The sequence below is a fragment of the Eleutherodactylus coqui genome, chromosome 1 (genome assembly GCF_035609145.1).
Source record: "Eleutherodactylus coqui strain aEleCoq1 chromosome 1, aEleCoq1.hap1, whole genome shotgun sequence".
Classification (NCBI taxonomy): domain Eukaryota; kingdom Metazoa; phylum Chordata; class Amphibia; order Anura; family Eleutherodactylidae; genus Eleutherodactylus; species Eleutherodactylus coqui.
Window position 1 is genome coordinate 431072517 of NC_089837.1, and position 18596 is coordinate 431091112.

Genomic DNA, 18596 nt, shown 5'->3' on the forward strand with positions numbered 1-18596 from the left:
CATTGCATACGGTGTTTCCATATTGTTGTCCACCCCCTGTATATTCACTAGTAGACAGTGACCCTGCTTTGCCTCCTAGGCTCCCATATAAAACACATAAGCCACAGCCGTAGAATCACATTTTACAGCGTCAGCCCCCGTACAGGGCCTTTTGAGTGAACATACGATGCACACTCGCCTTTGTGACCCAGAATTTGGAAACTGCTTCAATAAAGTCATTTATGATTGTAGGGATTTCTGCACTTAAAAATAATTTCATTTACCAACACAAGCCTACATGGCAATGGGTGAAATCTGCTGCAAAATTCGGATATATAGATTGTGGATTGAAGGTATGCATCGTGCCGATTTGTTTTCTGCAGCATGGAGATGGGGTTTTGTAGAACTCCATCCACTTACATTATACTGTACTTCATGGCTGGATGAAGAGCGACACAAACCATGATCAGGGTGATAGAGGACTGGGGAGGGGGATTCCTCTCGAATGTATTTCCCCAATTCCATCACTACACGATGTGTCGGCCACAAAACACAGGACCCCGGCCCCCTATGCGCTGTGTGCTCCTGGCAGGCGGCCAGTGAATCTCCAGTGTCAGTTCAGCAATGTCTACAAAGCTATTTAAAGCCACGGCCATGCTGACAATTAAATTCTTCAAGCAAAAGAACAGCTTCCTGAAAATATGGCCCAAATGAATGAAAGCTTAGTTCACAGAAAGGTTTTTTTGTTTGTTTGTTGATGTGATTTCAGCAATCGCCGGAGAGGCCTACATTCCAGCGGACATTAATTCCCATAAGTCTTTGTCTACTGTAGAAGTTATTAGACCCTTGTATAACATCATTACTTAGATGTATAGCCGCCATAGGCATGGCTTCTAACACATCAGTTACACGGTTTTCATGGCAAAACAATTCATTCTCGCATAAGAGGACAGGTCATCCAGGAATGGTGAAAACCTAAAAGGGGGCTTTCCCAATAAAAATCAGTAGGGGAACAAACTAAGTTATAACAGAAAAAAAATAACACAAACACACACACACCCCTTATCCCAGGCTGCCTCACTGCTCCCCCGCGTCCCACCACCCAGATCTTTACATCGGCAGCAGCGGTCACATGGGACATTATGAGTGGCAGCCCTACATTGGAAGCCCACGTGACAAGTTTACGGGCTGTCACGTCATATGCCGTGGTGCTGAAGCAGCAGTCCGGCCCCAGGTGGAGTATATTACTTTTATACAGTTTTGGGTATAGGGGCTCAAAAGTATAGAGAAAAATAACTCTGAAACTCCCATTAAAAAGGGAAACTCCACTGAAAATGAAAGTTCCCCATGTGTTCCAAGGGATTCCAAAAAGACAATTCCTGTTCATACAGGCATTATAGCGGGGTCTTCAGCTCAATACTGACCCTCTATAAGCCAGAACTTTTTTTGGTTGGGGGAAGAAAAAAAAAAATCTCATGTACTTTTTTTTTTCCCAAAAAGTGCCGGTGTGACAACAGCCTATGAGCTCTTAAAACCGCAGTTGGTTTGCGCTCGTGTGCATGAAGAATCACTTTTGCATTGCATGCTATGGGTGGTTTTTGCTGCGGAATCCAGAGGCGGTCGCCCGCGCCAAATTCTGCAATTCAAATCCGCCTGTATGCATTCACCCTTTGTGAAGATAGCAGAAAATGAAGTGTAGGAGTCATTCTGCTCAATGAAGATATATACCCTGCAGAGGGAAAATGGGAAATGTGTGAGATACAAATCATAATGACCAGAAAGTGTGTTACTCCTTATGTGCACAGCAGCTTATTCTGGAAAGTCCTGTGAAGTGTTAGGCTGCTGTCACACCTGCGTTGGGGCTCAGTTCAGGGTTTCCATCTCTCAGATCAGATTAGTTTTTTTCCGTTTTATATCAGTTTCTCACCTCTAAAAACTGAGCAGTTCCCCCCCCACCCCACCCCCGTTGATTTTAATGGGGTTTCAATTTAAAAAAAAAATAAAAATACATGATGTTATAGCGAGCTTTCAGATCTTCTATCGATCCTTCCTCAGGATAAAAAGTTTTTGCAGTAACATCATGTATTAAGTTTTTAGCCTGAGGAATGATCGATAGAGGATCCGAAAACTTGCTGTAACATCATGTATTTTTGTTAGCCATTAAAAGGTATATCTACAAGATGACTTGGTTTCTCTCACTTAGAACAATCAGTTTTATTTCAGTTTCCCTTCTCCTAAAACCCTGAACTGAGCCTTAACACAGGTGTGAAAGCAGCCTTAGGCGGCCTGCACACAGCAGAGCCAGATTTCACATGTGGATTTCCACCGCAGAAGACCTGCGATTTGTTGCAGAAATGATTTTAAAATGCTTGTGGATGATCGTGCATTTGAGTTTTTCACAGCAACTCATCCTCATGGGGTGGGAAAAAAAAAAAAAAAAAAAAAAGGAATCACAAGCCCAATGGTGCCTTCCCCCACCTCTCTGCCTGGTCTCCAAGTATGCGCCAACGGCAATGCTTGCGGACCGAACACTTCCATAGAGATCACTGCAGCCTGTCCACGTGGAATCCGCGCTAAAATGGAGCGCACTGCAATTTTTCGCTCACAGAATCCGCAATTCAAATCTGCATGTGTGCACGGAGCTGCGGAAGCTCATGCTTTCTTATGGGCAACTTTAACAGCGGATCATTCCCCCGTATGCTGATTGTGGGTTCCGCATTTCAAATCCGCCGTGTGCAAGGGGCCTTGGTTACACTAAGTTGCCCATACACCTTTATTCTCACAACTCCTCATACACATGAATGCTTGCTTCATCTAAGTGTTCATGTGTCTTCAGTGGGCAGAAAGCAGCTGACTGACAGCTCTGGGACCGGCTGATCTCCAGGGGTACAATTTTCTGTATTGCGTATGACTGCAGCGGCTCGCCGTCTGTCATGCGCAGTACAGTTTTTTTTTTTGTTTTTTTTTAAGGCTTGCATTTCCCACAGTATTGCTAAGCGATTACGCGGGTACCTGCAGCCCATATGTAATGTTACCTGCCTATTGGCTGCGAGAGGCAGTCTGTGCGGAATCAGCAGCAAAATAGAGCATGCTGTGATTTTTTTTCCTCCTCTCGTGGAATACGCGATTCGTATCCGCGAGTGTGAGTGAAAAAGCTAATTTGCCTGCGTTTTGCCATGGATTCCACAAGTGGGATCCGCCCGTGTAAAGCCGGCCTTAACGTAATCTCAGTGGTTAAAGTATCTTTCGTGAAGGATTTCCAGAACGCCACATTTCTTACACGATCCTGATACATTATGCAATCAGTCTCCCACTCACAGATACCATTTATGCCTGTGGAACAAGACTGATGTAGGGGCCTATAGACGTCCATGTGCGCTGTTGATGTGAAGATCTACAATACATCGATATGTACGAGTCCTTAGTCCGTTTCCACTGCCGGATTGGATTCCATGTTTAAAGCATGTGCGTCGGATCTTTTGCAGTCTCTGCCTAGAATACTTTTGCCTTATTTAAAAGGATCTGTTGCAGAGTAAGGCTCTGTATAGACGTCAATTACTAAATGGCCACTAATATACTAACGTACTCACTATGTATTGGGGTCTGTTCAGATTCTGCACTAGAACCACTAACATTCCACCTCTAATGCGGGTGACCGCTGTATTTTATAGCCCATTCACATGCAGGAGAATAAAAATCCACACTAATTTCTTATCTGCAAGAAAAATGAGCATTCTCGCTCTTCCATCACCTTCCACAGCGAACTATGGATTTGTCACACAGAGGGGCTTCTTCTTGTGCAGACCCTCTGGCAGGTTTCTGCAGTGGAAGTACACGTCAGGTGAATGCCCGATGTCACACCAACTAATCTTCAGTTTTCTATGTGTAATAAACGGCTATGTCAATAAACTGCTAAATCAAAACGGACATAAGACCAACTGAAAACAAATCTGTAATGCGAAGACGCCAACAATGCGGTGCAGTAACTGTATCCGCCTCATACATTACTCTGTAACCATTTGCAGGGATACATTTATACACGCTGTTAGAAAGCAGATGGGCTGTCAAGTCCATTATACTGCAGGCAAAGAGCATTACTTATGTACTATATCATTTTTCAAAGTTGACCCCCTACATCTCCATTATAGAAATCAACATGTGCAAAGCCTTCCAGCACTAAAGGTGTTAACAAAAGGCCTTTGTTCTCATCCTCATTTGGCAACAGCATCATCAACATTCCCTGTATACAAAGCGGCAATGGAAATTCACCGGCTGATTTCTAGATCACAATTAGAATAAGGAAGAGTAAATAGTGCAGCTTGTGCGCCACATTACCGCTCCTGGGAGACCCCTGGATGTTATCAGACATTGGCCACAATAAAGAGAATTATAAAGTATTGTACGATTACTTGATGGGTGAGGAGTAATCAAATCTGGGAGGCAGAATAGACATGTAAGGGCACCTTCACACGGGCCGGAATCCCCGCAGCAATCCCACATCCACATGCGTTTTTAATTGCGGAGCAGCTGCAGATTTAACACTTGTATTCTAATGGTTGGATTCCACAGCATAGACAGACATGCTGCAGATCCAGAATGCACAGAATTCGCATCGCGACGTTCAGCGACTGTGTGAACGCAGCTTCATAGAGCCAATGAATACGTGAACGTGCCCTCAACAAAAGTGAAACATTTGTGTGGCTGGAAAAATGCTCTATGTTGCGTTCGTACGTATCGGAATTGTTGCAGATTTTCCCCGTAGCAGAAAACCCGCAACAAATTCCGCAGGGCCATATATGCTGCGGTTTTGGCACCGTTCAAGGCCAGCTTCAGGCAGATATATCTGCGCACGTAAAAAGGATAGAACATGTTCCTTCTACATATTTGTGCACCAAAAATTCCTGCAGAAGTCAATGGGGTGGGGGGTGGGGGCAATGTGCATGAAACACACAAGGAGATGCATGAAACACTGCGTAATTCCGCTGGAAAGAGAACACATCCGGAACTCATTAGATGAGTTAAGCATTTCAAGCACTACGTGTTTTTGTCCCATGGCAAAAAAATGCCCTACAGAACAAAAAAAAAGTAAGATACACTGACAGGCATGCAGAAAAAGCCTTATTCATGGCACAAAAATAGTTGCTCATACGCCCGTGTGAAGCCGGCCTTAAAGGGGTTTTCACAATTCGATAAACTTGTCTGCTTTCTTCCAGAAACAGCACCTCACCTGTTCTTGGGTTCTGTCTGGTACTGCAGCTTCACTCCACTGAAGTAACTGGGACGGAGCGGCAGGACCAGACGTGAACAAGTGCGGTGCAGTTCTTGAAAGGCAAAAAAAAAAGAAAATCATGTTTTTCTAGCCTTGGGCGACATCTTTATACACCGGCTACCTACCTGGAGCAACTTCTTCCCCCTGGTATTTCTGGGTACTTTTCTTTTTGCATTATATTTTATGCCGATTGTAAAGTGCCAACAGCAACCAGTTCAACTTGGTTACCCAGGACTTCAATACGGACGACCTTCTTAGGATTAGTTATCAATATAAGATCAGTGGGGGTCTGACCTCCAACACTCCTACCAGTCAGCCTCTTCCTCAGCCTGCGAGGTCACCCTTATTGGCCTTTCTGTGGCTCAGTGCCATTAAAGCAAATGGAACAGAGCTGCAATGCCAGGCACCACCACTAGGGAGAATTCAGTACTGTACCTGGTATACAATGAAGGAGCCACAGCGCTTGCTGGAAGTCAGATCCCCACTGATCAGGTATTGATAATCTGTCTTAAGGATTAGTCCTCAATAGAGAATTCTTAAAAAAAAATTCCTTTAAAAAGACCACTCCAGCAAAACACATTTTTCCAGGGACTATTTTGAATGTGCGATTTTGTTTCTTTCAGTTTCACATCAATTCCATGACACAGTTTAATTATCATTACTTTCTGCATTCACCTATATAAGCCCCAGACCACAAATATATAGTCAGGCGGATAGGTTGTGATCTCCTCTATTACACCTGTGTAATAATCATCATCACTAACTAAGTGCCTGTGACCCCATGTAGCCAATTTCTGTGGTAACTGCATCACAAGAACTAAGAACCTGACTAGAAAATGAACACATGATCCCCAAACAGATCCTGACTAGTCAGAACTGAGATCACATGACCATCTGGGGGAAAAAAGGGGGGCTAAGATAATCAGACAAAGAAATAACTAACCGACATATATACTGGGGGACTACCTGCTAAATGAAGGATTAAAGAATTAAAAAATCACCAGAGTGGCCCTTTAAAATAACATTTGCTAGTTGCCTTGTGCTGTGATATTAGGCCTACTGCACCATCCAAACCTCTTAGAATAATAAGAGCATGAGCATATTTGACAAGGAGTGATATTTAAAGGGGTATTTCGGGACATTTTTAAACCTTTCCTTTTGATGACTGACAGGTGGTCCAATAGATGATGGGTGGGGACCCAGTGCTTGGATTCCCACAGATTCCGATGCTGCTTTCACTATAATCAGTGGAAGAAGCAGAAAGTGTTGACAGTAGCGGCCCAGGTGGGTACTGCAGCACAGTTCCCATTTAATTCAACTGGAGTTGCGCCATAGTCAGCTTTTTCCGCTTCCCTCGCAAACCATAATGACACTGTCCCCGTCGGTCATAAATAGCAAAAGTTAAAGATGTCCCAGAATACCCATTTAAGATATGGCGGCAAGTGCACAGCCAGAATAGGTGAAGAGGGAGCTCCTGCTATGTCGAGTGACCTGGTGGTTCGCTGAATGGGAGCGAGTAGACTGCTTCATCGGTGCTGGTGAGCTGATAATGTAGTGCTTTACCAGATGGAAGTCCACGTCTCTAGACTATGAAGGACTTAGACAAGACTGTGGCTGGTGCGGCTCCTCGGCACCCAGACATCTGCCCACAGAGCACGACGCCATCAGAAGCCGCATCAGCCACAGCTCGGTCTTCTACAAAGTCTTCCTTGGTCTTGAGCAATTTCCATATTCTGGTGGCAGAGCTCTCCAGTATCTGCTCACGAAAGAAAGCAAACTTCTCATTTATATTCATGTCTTGTATTTCATGAATACAAAAATAAAAAGACACTGCTGTGCGTGCCAACAGGTGCTGTATTGCAAAAGTTTTTGAAAAACTAAAAAAAATATGCTTCAAGGGAAGAATCTCCCCATAAAACAGTGCGTACAGCAGCACTGTACAATAATTATAACATAGCGGAAAATGCGGTTAAACAACAAAAGGAGTGATACCTGTCCTCTCCCCCAGCGATCCAGTGCTGCAGCCCGGCAGTCGCCCTGGTCTTTATTTAGGAACAGATACCACCTGACCACTACAGCCAATCAGAGGCCGCAGCAGTCAGGTACTGTTCTCCTGGCATCATGACTCCCAGCATCAGAGTGGTGATGCCAGAGAGAAACGGTACATGACCACTGCGGCCTCTGATTGGCTGCAACGATCATGTAGCATTCATTGCTAAACAAAGCCCAGGAGGACTGTGGGCTGCAGCACAGGATGGCCAAGGGAGCGGACAGGCAAGTAATGGTGATTTCGTTAGTTTAAGATATTGGTAGCTATGCTTCGAAAACTTATCTGACAAGCAAACAACCCGCTTTAAAGGGTTGTCCAAGTTGTGCCGTCTCAGTAGAACTCCTTCCCCATTGAGTAACAGATCATCAGCCTCTGTCAGAAGGGTCGGGCAGCGGTTTCTTCTGCTGTCTCCAGAAGTGGCCAGGAGGGACAGCTGGTGAAGGTATACGGACACCATAAGGACACACTCATTGGGTGGATTTATAGAGCATTCTATAGCAGATCACATAGAATACAAGTGCCTAGTGTTTACACACCTTGTGGGGATAGCATGAGGATTTTAGGGCCGGCTGCAGATTTCATACTTGCCATAATAGTGAAGCCCACATCGATACGCATTTCTTCACAGATTAGCTGCAGTTTTCTTCACAGCAAATCAGCCCTGGATGTAAATAGCCTTATAGTAGAGATAAGCAACGCCGATCTCGCCCGTGGTGGGAATTACACCTGTCACTATTAGGCCGGGCTCACATGAGTGTAAGACCGCCACAATGTACGCGCGTGTGGCACATGGTAATCTGCAGGTAATCAAATGCATTGCCTTATGCGGCTTCACTCCCATTTGCATGTAAAAGTGGCGTAATACGCAAGCGCAAAAAAGAACTCAGCATCTTTTATTTTACTGCGTATGAAGTGTGAAAGAGCCCCTTGTTCTCAACAGGAGCATAATGAACGCGCTCATACACAATCACGTTACGTATGGGCGGCGCATATATGTGCATTGCAAAATGACAGCGCAGGAAATTTATATAAACAAACAAGTAAAAAAAAAAGAAGACGAGAGAGACGCCGTCATGCGCAGTACAATATCGCTGCCATACGTGGTCATGCAGGGTTTTACACATACGGCTGTGTGGCCCGGCCTTAGTCCATTTTCACACATGGCAGAAAAGCTGCAGAATTGACGTTTCAGAATCGCAGTGGGAACTCCACGGCGTTTACAGTGCGAGACGTGGAGATTTCTAAGATCTCCTTCACGCGCTGCGCAAAATTTCTGCAATGAATCAGGCCTCATATCCACGGGGAAAATCAGGCCCACTACAGATTCTACATGGAGAATCTGCAGCGGGTCCCTCCTGCCCCGCGGACATGAGCGCTGAAAATAGGAATTTAAAAGAATTTACCCATCCGGAGCGGACCGGGAAGGTCTTCTCTTCCTCACGGCCGTATCTTCTTTTTCGGCCGGCGGATGAACTCGTCACGGCTGTGGCACGTTGCCGGCACGTCGCCGACGTGCCGCGCATGCGCCGGGCACATCCGCCGAGCTGAAGCAAGAAAGATGCGGCCGTGAGGAAGAGAAGACCTTCCCGGTCCGCTCCGGATGGGTAAATTCTTTTAAATTCCTATTTTAGGTCTCCCGCGGATCCGGACGGCTTCCATAGGCTTCAATAGAAGCCTGAGGGAGCCGTCCCCGCGGGAGACCCGCACGAAAATGGAGCATGGTCCAGATTTTTTCATGCTCCATTTTTTTTTTAAATCCCTTTTATTGACCATCCGCGGGTATTTATCTACCCTGCGGGTGGTCAATGCATCCCTATGGGATGCGGATCCGCAGGCAGGAGAAGAGTTAAAATCTGCGGCAGATTTTAATTCTTATTTTGCCCGTGGACATGAGCCCTCAATGCTTTTAGAGAACCATTGCGGATTCTGAACCCCACAGCGGGTCTAGTTATGCTGCAGATTTGGGGGTTTGGATTTTAGCCCTTGAAATACCGAGGTTAAAATCCGCAGCATTTCCACAATTAAAAAAAAAAACGAGGCCAAATCCACACCATTTTTGATGGATTCGGCCACTGCATACTTGAAGTGTATTCGCCATGGGTTAGGAAAGCGCACAGCAGATGCTACCATGTGAAGTGCCCTTATGATGCTTCAGAGGGAGCCTGGCAGCTACTTTGTGCAGCATAAACCAGTGACAGACATGTCTGTCACTTATGGGGTGATGTTGGATAGACTCCAAGCACTTACATAGGGAAGATCCACCGCTCTATCAGTAGTTTGATGAGGCAGCACAGTTCAGACGAAGCTTGTGAGGTTACTTTCATCAGTCACATGGTCTAAGAGCTGCTTAATCCCATTTAAATGATTGAGCTGCTATCCCAGGCATAGCCACAATGAAATATACAGCGCTGTGCCCAGTATGCAGTGAACTCCAGATTGGTTGTCAATATCAGATCAGCTGCTTGGAACACACCTTACAGCGGAAGTGCACTCAGGTAAGTGCCACAGACACTTCAAACAGCCACTTTCTAAAAGGCAGAAACCCAGTAACCTGATATTGACAACCAATCTCGAGGATCGTTTCACAGTCTTTATGTACATAAATTAAAAACGATTCTCAGAAAAGGGTGTCCATGTAACCCAAAACTAGGCATCCATTTTTGTCCAAAGGAAGTCCAACAATAAAAGCAGTTTTGACTAAGCCCTGTGATTAACAGCAAATTCCATGTCCCATTGGAACACACAAGTCAATGTAAATGTCACACAACCAGCGTACGCTCCGCATCATGTTGTCAAGGTCAGTAACTAGACTGGACCGTATATGTAGTCTAGATGGTTAATCTAAAGCCTCTGAGCTATTATAGAATATACCAAGATGTTCACAAATCTCACACAACCCGCTGCACTGTGTGGTGACTTCCATGGGTGACAGTGGGGGAACAGGGAGTCGGGTAAGAGTTTAAAAAAAAATCCTGACTCCGTAGAACCTGCCCTATGAGCACCATCATTTAGTTTATGGTCCTCATAGATGGCAACAGGTTCTCTAGAAGTGTAGTTTCAATGACCATTGCATAAATCAACAGTTCATTGAACATGAGAAAAACTAATATATCCAGGAGAATAATGCCCCTCTATCCACTTAGGAGACGCCACTTCTCACTGCAACGATCATTCACACCTAAAAACTGGTATAAAGGGGGCCTGTCAGCAGGACAGGTATGTACCCGCGTGCCCGTGTTCGCTCTATTCTGAAACGCTGTGGAGTTTCACAATAAATATAGTTGAAGTATGACTTGGAAGGAAGCTGGAACGGAGATTGGAGTTAAAGGGACGGGCTGCGTCAGCCGACAGCTCTCCCTATACACAATAGTCTGATGGGCTGCTCAGACAGGCCAACTTTCACAAAGACCGTTGGTCCATGTGAAAAAAAATCTCTCATGGCATCCGAATGAGAATATCACGTGCTACGTGCAAGGTCCAAGCACCAGGGACAGCACATCGGCAGATGTCTGTGTGCTGTCCAATGGGACTTGTTCCCGAGAAGCTCAGGCACATCTCACAGCAGTCTGAATGCAGCCTTAGATATACAGCCTGCAGAGGAGAAAACTGGGAAATGCATGTTAATCATAATGGCCAGAAATACTGCTACCCTAATATACACACACCACAACTTATTCTGAAAGTCACATGAGAGGACAGGAACACCAACAAGACAAATGTAGTCACTTGTTACTACTGATGAGGAAAATCTGGAAGCTGTCAATGGAGGACGTTAGTGGGTGGAGCAAACCTGACCACCCAATCACAGTGAGCGGTGAAGCCTGGCCACTTATATTCAAAGAGCGGGGAGACGAGTAACAGAGGTCGGTACAGAGCAATAGGGGTGTGTATAAAGAAGGAGGTGTGATAGCCATACAGAGGCTGTAAAGCTATGCAGCCGGCCCTGCTGATCACAGGTCCTCTAAACAGGTGGAAAATGGCCCAGTCTACATGTTAGATAGTAAACCACAACATATAAATGCTTACAGGAAGAAGCCAACAGCTGAAACAGAGAACTCTTTTTTTTTCTTAATTTCCTGTCACACACGTTAGTATCTAACACAACAGGGCCCAAAGTAAAAAAAAGGGGGGGGGGGGGGGGACACAACACTCGGCCGCCTAAAAACATAGGAGCAAAATTATTTTTTTCGTCATCCAATTACATCTAAAATTAACAAAAGCATGTAATATATAGACTGTGGACTGACAGGTGACTACCTGCAGCCACTAGTAGCTGTATACTTTCAGTAATTCCCCAGTATGTAGTAAACTTCCTGCAGAGGTGCAGGCATCCAGAAGGGAGTGTGTTAAAGGGAATGGGTCATCAGAAAGTGACCGATTGCTTAAACAAAGTTTTCATGTATAAAAAAAGGAGAGAAAAATAATTGTGGTTTTGAAAATCTATTGAAAAAGAGAAAAACCCTACTATGCTGCAGTTTTTACACTGACCACTAGGCCTGACCTTTCTTATTTTGTACAGCAGCCTCATGGACCATAGAAACTATGGCCTAGAGATGACCCATGGACTTCTATGGAAGACTGCTCTAGACATGATCTGTGCAGAGGTCAATGAGCAGGGAGGGGAGGTGTGAACACCGATTGTGAATGGTGGATCCTGTGCTGTCCATTAGGGGTGTCACCTTTCAACTTAAAAAAAAGGGGGGGGGATATTAACAAGCATAAAAACATCATTTTAAATGGGTTTCCCATGAAAACATTGATGACCTATTCACAGGCTACGTCATCAGTAATTGATCGGCATAGGTCTGCCACTCAGGACCCCGGACGCTGCTCCGACCCGTGTGTAGTGTCCGCCACTTGTAACTGCAGTGCAGCTCCCATCGATATTAATCAGACCCTGCAATTAATAGCGCCGGCCACAACACAGGAGTTGGAGAAGCAGTTTACACTCCGTACCTGTGTGTTGCGGTGCCGGCAGCAGGCGCTCAAGCAGCTGATTAGCCGCGGTCGCGAATGGCAGAACCCAGCCAATCAACTATTGATAGCCTATCCTAATAGTATTTCACTGGAAAGCCCTCTAAATGCGAGGTCATTTTCTGGATGAAACATTGTCTTTTAATCCATGTGGATACAGCAGGCCTCTAGGCTTGGAAGGGTTGTCCAGGACTAGAAAAACATGGCTACTTTCTTGGAAAAAAAAAAAAGGAGCACCACATCTGTCCACGGGTTGTATGTGGTATTACAGCTCACTGGCTTTAATGGAGTAGACTTATAATACCAGATACTAACTGTGGGAAAGTTGTGGTGCTGTTTTTGGAAGAAATCAACCGTGTTTTATAAATCCTGGAAAACCCATTGAAGAACAGAAAAAGTGAGAGAAGAAAAAAAAAATTTAAAAATTATATATATTATATACACACACACGCACCTGTGGTTCCTTAAGTCTAAAATTATACTTCTTGCTTGCACTAGCACCCATTGTAGTTGCCACCTGGGAGCGCTGCAAGGAATTCCTACATGACAACACGCTGTGATCCTGCTCGGTGCTGCAAGAGTAAATTGAACTTTTGCCCTCCGCATGTAGCGGCTAATATAAATATGACGGCACTTCAGGAGAAGCAGGCCTGGGAACACGACAAATCTCTTGTGCTAGCTGTGATCATATCAATTACACAAGCCAATGAATAGGGGGGAAAGCACAGTCCCAGTCTCCATGAGCGCACACAGGCAATCCCACACAGAACTCATGTCAGAGTTACATGGGACCAAGAGAACAAACTAGTGAGCTGGGGCTGCAGGTTGGGTGGGAGCACAGGAAAATGCAACAAGAAGGGAAATTGTTACATTCAGATTCCACCAAGTGAATAATACAGGATGCCTGGCATGTGTCAAGGACAATGGTCCCAGCATTCACAGACTGCAAAGACCCAAGGCACAGAAAACCTAGCAGAGACGGGAAATCCACCGCAGAGCACAGTACAAAATAAGCTATAAACGCTGGCACTCTCACCTCTCATCATCGCCATCCACCAGAGGAGTTGTCAGGGGTAAGGCCTTCAGAGGAAGTAACGATCCTGCACCGTGAAGGCCACCGCTACTATCCAGAGAAGACCCTTCACCACCATGCGGCAGGCCCGAGTGCTCCATCAGACGCCGGGCATCTTCTATCTGGCTAGCCACTGATTGAATAAGAGATGGTGCCAAGAACTGACCAGCACTGCCAATCATATGAAGGGGCACATTTTGTGCAATTGGCAAACTTGCAATCACTGGAGCTTGAGTTCCACTTTGGACTAAATTCCCATTCTGTGGTGCAGAAAGTTGAGTAAGAGTCGGTGGCGGTGGGCCCAGGGTGGTAGGTGCAGGAGATATTCCAGTAGGTATACTTGTCGCCAGCTGTTGAACCGCCGCTGGCACATTGGTCGCCGTTGGTAAAGGACTGACTGCAGGTACTTGTTGACTGGGCATTCCCTGTACAGCAGCGGGTTCAATAAGTTGAGTAGGAGGTTTTGAAGGGAGCAAAGTATTCTGAGGTGCAATCATGCCAGGAGGTGGATGAGTAGAAGCGCCAACCTGTATCGCTTGTGTGGGTGGCAGTACCGCTTGAGGAGCAGTTTGCTGCATAACAGTTGGTGTAGTTTGACTGGTAGATACCTGGTGTACCGGTGCTGGGAGACTTCCTTGTTGGTTGACACCTACAACTTGACCGCCACTTGCCGGTATGGGTGCCTGGGCATGTACCACAGTCTGTGTCGAAGCTACACAGGTTGGCGGAGCTTGTGCTGATGCAGACTGGATCTGCGCCTGCAGAACTTGTGCTGATGCCGGAGCACTAGGCACTCCTGCTGAGCCCGACTGTACAGGTGCAACCCCCGTCTGGAGTATCTGTGGGTGCTGGATGTAGTCTGGTAGGTTCCCTGGAACAGAGCTCTGATTAGTTGGCATGACATGCCCAGTAGTCATCTGAGTCGGAGCAGGTTGTGGATGTGCATATTGTATCGTTGGTGGTTGCTGTTGGACAGTAGGCAGATTTTGTAAGGGCTGCGCCGGCTGAGGGTATGGCAACTGTTGTGGGATCATTGTAGAAACTGCTGGCTGTTGATGCCCTACAGAAGATGGGACGCCAAGTATGTTAACAGTAGCCGGCTGCACACCAACAGGGGCATTCATAGTCGCCTGTCCCACTTGTTTCTGGGGAGAGTAAGTGGCATCCTGTGAATGCATCTGTAATTGTGCGAGCTGAGACTGTGAAACACTCTGCGGTATACTTGAAGGTGGTACATTCTGGGTAAGAGGGTTGCTGAAGTCCATCTGCTGAGGTGCCAGCGCTTGAAACCCTTGCATTGCAGGTGCCCCTATCTCGCCACTTCCGACACTTTCGGTGTAGTGACTCAGAGTGCTGATATTGCTACTTACGGAGCTCCCGCTGGTGCTCTCTCGCTCCGACGACATCTCAAGTGGGTTTTGTTTAACGCTCTCCACTGCTTTGTTGACAGCAGCCCCTTCTGGAGCAGCTGCTGCGTTCTCTTTGTCATAGAACTCCATACAAGTCCACCTGCCCTTGCGGAACGGTTCCGAACTGGAGTCTAACTTGACAACTCTAAACCTAGATGTGGCAGCCGCCGAAGGAGCCGTCTGGTGCTGCCCTACAGCCGGTGCCACTACCGCTGGCCCTACGGGGGCAACATTGTTCGCTATACTAGATGCAGCAATAGTCCCATTGCCAGAAGAACCTAAATGTGGATTAATGGTCCCAGAGACAGCACTTACATTACTAGTACTGGTCACACTGGTGGAGCTAACATTGACACTAGCGGGCAGCGGAGGATTAACGCTGGCTGCTGTACCGCTAACGGGCCCGCTGGCTTTACGCACAATGGGCGGTAGAGTCCCCGCAACGGCAGGCACAGCAGAAGAAGAAACAGGTGCTGCCGCGACTGTAGCATCCGCAGCGGCAGCTCCTTGAGGAGCCAACTTCCCAGACGTGGCAGAAACAGAGGCACTGGGTAAGCCGTGATGATGGGCAGGCATGGGCAGTCCGTGGTGGTGAGGATGATGAAGATGATGGTGCACATTCCCATTGATCATGATATTCTGCTGGATGTTAGCAGGTAAGTGATGAGGATGATGAAGATGCGGCTGATTGGGAGAAACGGCGCCAGGCGTCTCAGCTTCTTGAAAGTTATTCAAGGTCTCTTCCGAGGAGCTTCTCTCCGGACCCCCCAGATCTGTAGCTCTGGACAAGGATACGTCCAGGATTTCGGAAGAGGACAGGTCTTCCGTGTGCGACTCGTCCAAGTCGTCGTAGCTCTCGGTGTCCTCGGCGATGCTGTTGTTGGAGCTCATGCTGGCAGAGATCTGGGCAGGGGTCACGCTGGTGATCTGGAAGCCACTTTTCTTCTTCATCTGCTGCTGCTGCTGCACCCCCGGCTGTTGCATCAAGTTCAAGGTCTGCGGAGGATGCTGAGGGCCGGGGGTGGAGGAGGATGCAGGTGGTGGCACCAGCAGGGGAGAGGGGTAGTCATCAGGTGCCAGCATGTGCCCACCTGTCAGGGCAGCACTGGTCCCACTGCCCCTTCTGGGGACATCTGCCGGGTGCGCCATCTTTCTGCCAGTCAGGTCTGCAGATGGATCCGGCTGGTGCATGGTGGTGGTGGGGATGGTGATCCTCCTCCTCTCAGCCCACCCACCTTCACTCCTCCAAACGTGCTGGCTGTCTCCCGCTGCGGCCGGCGGGCTGACGAGGGGCTGCCCGCTCCACAATACACGGATGTGAGGAGCGCAGTGTCACTTCCCAGTGCTGGCACGCCGCCGCCTCCCCGGTGATCAGCACCGTCCCTGGGGTGACAGATCAGTCCTCAGCGCCGGCTCCGGGGCGACCAGGCGGGAGACGATGACGAGGATGCGGCCGTTGGACGCGGCCATCACTGACAGTCATCAACACTGCTGCTGCCCGGGGCCCGGCGGCGGCCCCATCCTCTACACCGGGGGGAGGAGTGCGAAAGGAGACACTACAGATAGCAGCCGCTGCGGCTGTCCCCCCCTCCCCCGGAACAAGTGGTTAAGTCCGGCTCAACGGTCGCTGTGGTGAGGAGGCCGGCGGCTCATGGACTCCTCTCTCTCCGTTTTCTATCCCCCGTGACTCTGCCTTTCTTTTCTCTCGCAGTCTCTGGGCTCCCTGTTACACGGCGCCTGTGCCTCCCTCCCCCTTTTTCTTAATCTCACACCGTATTGGAGGACGGCGGCTGTTAGCCGGGGAAGCAGCTCACTGAGGGGAGGAGAGTCGGGAAAAATGGCCGCCACGCATGCGCACTGCGACTTCAGCAGGAGCTTGTAGCGAGATTGAGCGGCCTGCAGGGGGAGGGATAGAGCCGAGCGTGACGCAGCGGGCTCGCCCGAAGCTTGGCGGAAATAGCCGAACGCTGGGCGAGGGTTTCGGGAGCGTTCGGGCTTCTCGGAGGGGGTGACGTCAGTGCGGGAGTCATGCAGACGTGTCCTGCTTGTTGAATGTCGGGGCAAGGCGGATAGAAATAGCCCATTGTGCAATGGCCGGGACACGTGGAGGGAGGAATGACAGTGACGCCATGGGAAGACGTTGGGGGGTTATTGTGTATGGACGCAGTGTGGGGGCCATCTACAGCGTCATAGGGTGACTCATACCGAGAGCAGGCAGACTGCAGGGCTTCCTGAGACTTGTCGGGGAAAGATCATTCGCAGAAGGGCTTATTAACGCGAGCGTAATTCGCGCGCCAGTTTTGTGCGATGCGCATGAATATGAAATCCATTAATTTGAAAGGATTTATTCGCACAAGCAATTTGCTGCGACGAGAAAAATCGCAGCACGTCCTAACTTTGGGCGCTACTTCGCCTATTGTTTGCAATGGGACCTTAAAAGACGGTCCGATGTGCACGCAAGTGCGACGTTTCCCATTGAAGTCGATGCAAACACTTGCGATCCTAATACGTGCGTGAAGATCGCAGTTTCACGGAAGCCCTGCAATGCAATTTTTAATCAAAAACTGCTTCTTTGTGTCGTGAAATTTGCACATTGGCAAGCGCGATATTGCTCTAAGTTTCTCAGCCTGATATTGCGCTCACCTGTGTGAATGCAGCCTAAGGGTGCATTCACACGGGTGACGTGCCCAACATTCTCAGGAGCGACTCCCACAGCACACGGACACGCGTGTGGGAGAATAGAACAGGCTGTTATTTTTCGGTGTCACACCCACTGCAAATACTGGGTTGTATTTTCGACTCACAACACACAAAAATCGCACGATTTTTCACTGCCGTGTGAAGGCACCCTCAGGATGCATTAACGCAAGCAAGTGCGACATCTGGCCGCTTGCAAAATTGCGATGTTCACTGCGAGCGTGGTGTGATTTGGGAGAAAATCGTATCACTGAACACGTGATTTTCACAAGTGTGAAAATCACGCCTATTCAATAGGAAAAACCAGAAATCGCACTTGCATGCAATTTTTTTTCTCACCCATTGTTAAAAATGAGATTTCTGCGGACTCGCAAAAAAATTGAACATCGCTGAGAGAGAAAAATTGCTCATGTAAATAGACCACGATGGGGTCTATTTCAGCGCAAATTTTGTGTGTCTCACAACGTGAGAAACTCGTTCATGTGAATGCACTGTAACTGAAGTAATCAGTGTCTGCACAATACAGTATATAGCTTATAAAGTCGTGTGCTAAAAAGTGGTAAAATGGCGAAAATCACCCAGTGATTTTATAGGGTTGCCGCCTTTGCACCAAAAATACTGGCCAAGGTAAAAGGGGCATGGTTTGGGGTGAGGTTAAGGCCATGGCTTACCACAATGTTTGTTTTTACCTCCATTATTCCAGTGGGCCCCAATAGTAATAGTGCCCACTCACATTGGCCTAAGTAATAATAGTGCCCCCTTTAGTGGCCCTAGTTGTATCAGTGGCCCCAGCAATAATAGTCACCCCCTCCCCCTTAGCGGACCCAGCAGTAATAGTCTTCCTTTTGATGCCTTTGTTACCCTTGTATCTCCAGTTGGGCAACAATCACATCATTAAATGCTATACCTCACAGTCACGCTCCAGTCTAGACAGCACTTGATGACGGTTGCTGCCTGCCTAGAGGTGTTCACACTAGGCGATTATTTTTTAACGGCCATTAATATACCAGAACCGGCCTGTAGAGTAAATCACTTGCCAGGTGGCAACCCTATTCATATGTAAGTACAAGTACAAGTGTCTTGGATTGGATACTGTTCACATTCAAGTTATTCTCCAGTTACAAATTAAGTTTTTAAAATTAAAGC

General features: G+C 47.5%; 1 protein-coding gene across 1 annotated transcript in view; it reads right to left on the minus strand.

The window, feature by feature from the left end:
* The window catches only part of TSC22D1 (TSC22 domain family member 1), an 82461-nt gene extending 65892 nt beyond the window's left edge, over nt 1-16569 (minus strand). The window contains exon 1 of the mRNA XM_066581863.1: nt 13309-16569. Within this exon, the coding sequence (XP_066437960.1) occupies nt 13309-15944 (2636 nt within the window). The 5' untranslated portion in view covers nt 15945-16569. The remainder of the gene's footprint in view (nt 1-13308) is intronic.
* Between the last annotated feature and the right edge of the window lie 2027 nt (nt 16570-18596).